The sequence below is a fragment of the Apaloderma vittatum genome, unplaced genomic scaffold, assembly GCF_000703405.1.
Source record: "Apaloderma vittatum isolate BGI_N311 unplaced genomic scaffold, ASM70340v1 scaffold45960, whole genome shotgun sequence".
NCBI classification, from domain to species: domain Eukaryota; kingdom Metazoa; phylum Chordata; class Aves; order Trogoniformes; family Trogonidae; genus Apaloderma; species Apaloderma vittatum.
Window position 1 is genome coordinate 663 of NW_009697120.1, and position 4,835 is coordinate 5,497.

General features: G+C 42.2%; 1 protein-coding gene across 1 annotated transcript; it reads left to right on the forward strand.

The window, feature by feature from the left end:
- Positions 1 to 476: 476 nt before the first annotated feature.
- On the forward strand, positions 477 to 4,519 carry LOC104268043 (nuclear pore complex protein Nup214-like; the record flags this gene model as incomplete). The annotated part of the gene is made up of 7 exons (XM_009877112.1): positions 477 to 672; positions 1,450 to 1,601; positions 1,882 to 2,086; positions 2,565 to 2,635; positions 2,943 to 3,006; positions 3,721 to 3,824; positions 4,409 to 4,519. Coding segments are annotated over 7 exons (903 nt in total), but the record flags the coding sequence as incomplete, so codon positions are not given.
- Positions 4,520 to 4,835: the final 316 nt, after the last annotated feature.

The following is a 4,835-nucleotide window of genomic DNA, read 5'->3' on the forward strand; positions in this document are numbered from 1 at the left end:
ACAAGGTAGTTCCTGGGAACAGGTGGAAGGAGTAACTGCATCTGTTCCATGTGCCACAAATTATGAGGGCAAAGGAAGATGCATCTAAGCAGATGTGTGCTTTGTAGCTTTACGGCAACAAGTTTTATTCAATCATCTTGTGTCTCTGTTTTGTTCCCTTCTCTTTCTTTTTTTTGTGGCTATGCATTGACTGGTTTTGGTGTGTGCCTGAGAAGATTAGATGTCCTGGACAGATTGAACTCCCACAGGTTTTATAAACGTAGGCTGTTGTGTAGAAGAGAGCCAGTGGAAAACATGCGATATAATCTCAGTCTATCTTAGATGAGACAGAAAATGTGATGGGTTGGCCAGTGACAGTGTGGGTGTGGGCTCTGCCTTGGCAGTGTTTTACAGCTCCTGGGGAGAGGCTTTTCAACTTACTGTCTTAGAGAAACTGAGATAAACTGTTCCTCTGTTTCCCCACTCTCTTACGACAGGATTTTCAGTTCAGAGCGCTGAAGAAGGTCCGCATCTTCGATGCTCCTGAAGATCTTCCCAAAGAGCGCTCCAGCCTCCTTGCAGTGTCTAACAAATATGGGCTGGTCTTTGCTGGTGGAGGAACCAGCCTGCAGATCTTTCATACCAGAAATCTCCTCATGCAAAACCAGCCAGGAGAAGATCCTAATAAAATTGGTAAGGTACACTTGTTTCTCTTGGTCTTTGCAGACACAGTTTTGTATGTTTTTTTATGATCTGGAGCTCTTGGCTTCTGGCACAGTCCTTGTCATGCTCTTTTGTGTATTTGAAATTACCATGTTTTCTTGTGTGAGAAGGCAGGAACAATATTTGCTGTAGCTGAAATGAAGGGCAGTTGTTTGGAACATGTCACCAGGATGCTCTGTGCTAGCTCCGGTTGAAGGGTCCTTCAGGTTCGGTCACCTCTGTTCAGTGCCATATGGTCAGCTTGACTCTTCCTACCTGAGAACGTCCCCGTTTCCTTGCAGCCACGTGCTGTCTTAGTAGCCAGTGTGGGAGTGGAGGGATGGAGTTCTTGCAGTGTGTGTCATCCACTCTGACTAAACAACTGTCCTGCAAGAGAGGAAGCTGTTCCCTCACCGAGGTGCAAAATGTTTTTTGTTCTCCTGTTGTCCTTAGTAACTGTACCTTGAAGTACTCACATGCATACAGAAGTAAACCCCAAAATCTGTCTACTCGTTTTTCCTCCAGGTTACTGAGGAAGGAAACTGGAATTTTTTTTTCCTTAGGAGTCTGGCAACTTTTGAGATTTTTATTGGTAGAGGTGAAGGGGTTTGCTTTCACTCAGCTCTTCTATGTGTCAGCCTTCAGAGCTGCTGTTAATAGGACCGATTTTTGCATAAACTTTTTCTAGTGGTATCATTTAACAAGAACAGTTCTTGCTATTTACTTTTGTCCCCTTCATTCTGTCTTCCTTTTCTTCTGTGTTTTAAGTGGAGAATGTTCAAAGTACCTTAGTTCCCATGAAGTTTCCTGTGCAGCACCTGGCTCTAAGCTGTGATAATCTCACGCTGTCTGTCTGCATGATGTCCAGTGAGATCGGCTCCTTCATTGGCTTTTTTGATGTTCGCACGTTCTTAAACCAGGTAAGGCATATGCAAAGTGGGTTCAGTTTGGGGGTTTTGTGATGGTGTTTGTTTTTTTTCAGAATATAGCAGGAGGAGAGGCATAGCTCGAGTGGGATTTTCTGCCTCTCTGTGGGAGATGTCTCATAAAGGAATTGTTCAGTAAACTCAAAATCTGCTGCTTATTTTTATCAGTCATTAATTTATAGGAAGGTCAAAACTGCTTTGAATTATAGCTTTGGGAGAACTTTCTTTTGTGCTCAGCTTTGACTTTGTCTCATGTATTTGTCTTTCCTAAAAGGCAAAACAGCAGAAACGTGCATTTGCTTATCACAAACTGGCCAAGGATTCGGGAAGCGCTGCGCTGGTCAATGACCTGAAGTGGAACCCTGCTAGTCCTGCCATGGTGGCCATCTGCCTGTCCGATGGCAGCATCTCTGTCCTGCAGGTCACGGACTCGGTGAAAGTGTACGCCACGCTGCCTTCCTCGGTGGCTGTTACATCTGGTGAGTGGCAGCCTCGGGTAGCGTACAGGATGCCGGACGCTGAAGAGTAGAAACAGATCGATAGGTGTAAAACGCCAGGCTGTTTGTCCAGGGAGGAGGTTTCTTAAAAAGATTATTCACTAAAAGGAAGGATTTAAGTTCCCTAAGACTCAGAAGAAACATTGCAACGTTAACTACTCTTCCCCAGTTGATTAGAGGAGCTGCATCTTGTAAATTAGTCAAATGTGTCCACCTGTGGTTTGTGCTGTCTCAGGCCTGGCCTATTTCCAAGGGAGCATGTAAATAGGAGTCATTGGTTGGTTTCTGATCTGCACAGTCTTACTTTCTCTGTAACTGGCTGTCTCCCTGTTTATTTACTTGAGATCCATGATTTTTTACGGGGGAAAAAATAATGGATTTAATTTATTTGCCTTGCTTTTGTGGGGCTTTGCAACTCTGCAGTTTCTTAGTGCTAATGAAATTCTCTTTTTTTGCTTAGTGTGTTGGAGCCCAAAGGGAAAACAGCTGGCAGTAGGGAGGCAAAATGGCACCGTGGTGCAATATCTGCCTGTAAGTATTTTGGGCGGTAAAGCCTTATGTCTGCTCACTGGTCTGCAATACTTGCTTTTCTTTGCATCACAAGCTACGGAATTTGGCCACTTGGCGCGTGGTGTGTGCCACACAGAGCTGTGCAAGTGTTTCAGTAATTTCTGCCTTAGTTTAAAGTTTGCACCTGCTTCTGAAAAGTTGTGATTTGAGAGTGGCACATGATGAGTGTTAAAGAGTGGGTGACCAGCTGTCTGGGCTCTCTGCAAAACTTGCAATTAGTTTTGTTTGTTGGCTTTTTCTCTGTGTTTAAGAGTAGTTTTATTTGCAGAATCTGCAGGAGAAGAAGGTAATCCCTTGTCCTCCATTTTATGACTCAGACAATCCTGTTAAAGGTACATCTTATTTTCTTTCTGTTTTTCTTTTTAAAATATTCTTACTCCTTGTGGTTTTTTTTAGTTGTAGCAGCCGTATACTGGTTGCATAATTACAGTGTGATTTTTAAATATTTTGAAAAATATTATCTCTGAGCTGAATAGGGAAATTACCAGTTGGACAGAGTCATTGTCTATTTCTAGAATGTTTTAAATATGCATTTTAAAAGCTATTTTTTGCTCACCAACGCGATAGACAGTACTGTCACAAGTAAGCTCCCCTCTAGCATGAAGATCTTTGGATATAAATCCCATCCTCCTACTTCAGCGAGTTTCATCTCACGAGTTTCATCTCACTATTTTGGCTCTTCAGTAAAATGTCAAAGCAGTAACTTCAGAAAAGCAGAAACGCTTTGTTTGGATATGCCAAAACACCATCCATGTGTGGAAACACTCATGGTATCTCACTTTTCCTATCATCAGGCAGATCAAATATATTCTTCTGGTTTGTGTTTGAAATTTCTAGTTGAAATTCGTGTTCATTAGTCCCTGGTAAGATTGTTGTTCTGCAGACAGGTCATTGAAATTCTTCGTGCTGGTAGCTTAGAAGTCGATGGTTCCGTGTTTATTTGTTTGTCAATTACTCGGGTGTGCTGTGCACAGTTAAAATCAATATACAAGGAAGTATCATCCTGCAGTGTTTGTGGCTGAGGTATTTGTTTCCTTCTCTTTCAGTTCTGGATGTGCTGTGGATTGGCACCTATGTGTTTACTATTGTGTATGCGGCGGCTGATGGGACCCTGGAAACTCCTCCAGAAGTGGTCATAGCCATATTGCCCGTAAGTGCCAGCAAGTCACGACGACACAAGTGTTTGTGGCTTGTTCTCGGCAAGTTGCTTTTATTATTCGTGTTGGCATCGTGTAGAATTCGAGTTTAGTTCTGCTCTAAATTGTGGTTTGAGGGTTGAGGGAACTGAGTGGAGGAAGGAGTATCCATCTGAAAACCAGTCAGGGACCTGTTTGCTGCTGAGATCAAATTATAATGTGAAGACTTCACGCTTCTGAAAATACTTGGGAAGAAAATCTTTCCTGATGTGGAGTCCTGATGTATTTTTTGTGTCTCTGTGTATGTGTATTACAGTGTTTAGATTAAGGAGATTATTAGGCCTGATGATGTGTTCTTATTTAGTATCAGCTTATTCATTGCTGGAGGGATTGTGAGATCTAAATTTCCTGGTAACCTCTTTATTATTCCTTTATATTTTGGAGTAGGGTTTTGGTTTGTTTGCTTTATTCTTCACGTGATGCCTGTTCTCTCTTGAATTATGTCGCAATTATTGGTGTATGCTGGTGTGGTCATGTTCATGGGAGATTACTTGATTTCTGCATCAGAAGGTAAATTATCAGTGTTGGTCCTTTACAGAAAAAGGAAGAGAAGCGACCAGAGAAGTTTGTGAATTTCATGGAGCCTTGCTATGGGAGCTGCACGGAGAGACAGCATCATTATTTCCTCAACTATGTTGAGGAATGGTGAGTGGCAGCAGTTGTGACAAGGTTTTCCCTTTGTTAGGCATGTCTCAGTGGGCAGTGCTTCTCCATATATTGTGTTCTTCCTTTTTTGTAAATGATATAATAACTGAATATGAGAGAATGAAACTTATTTTGAAAATGCTTTGTGAGAGAACAGCTAATTTCTCCTGCATGCGTTATCTCCCTGCCAACATACTCAGTTTGTCTGGTGAGAATTCATACGGTTTCATGCAGATACGTAAGGTTGTTTAAAATCTGTCATAACCATTTCCCTTGAGGCTGTAAGTCACAGACTGGGTAGAGTATGACTTTTTGTCTCA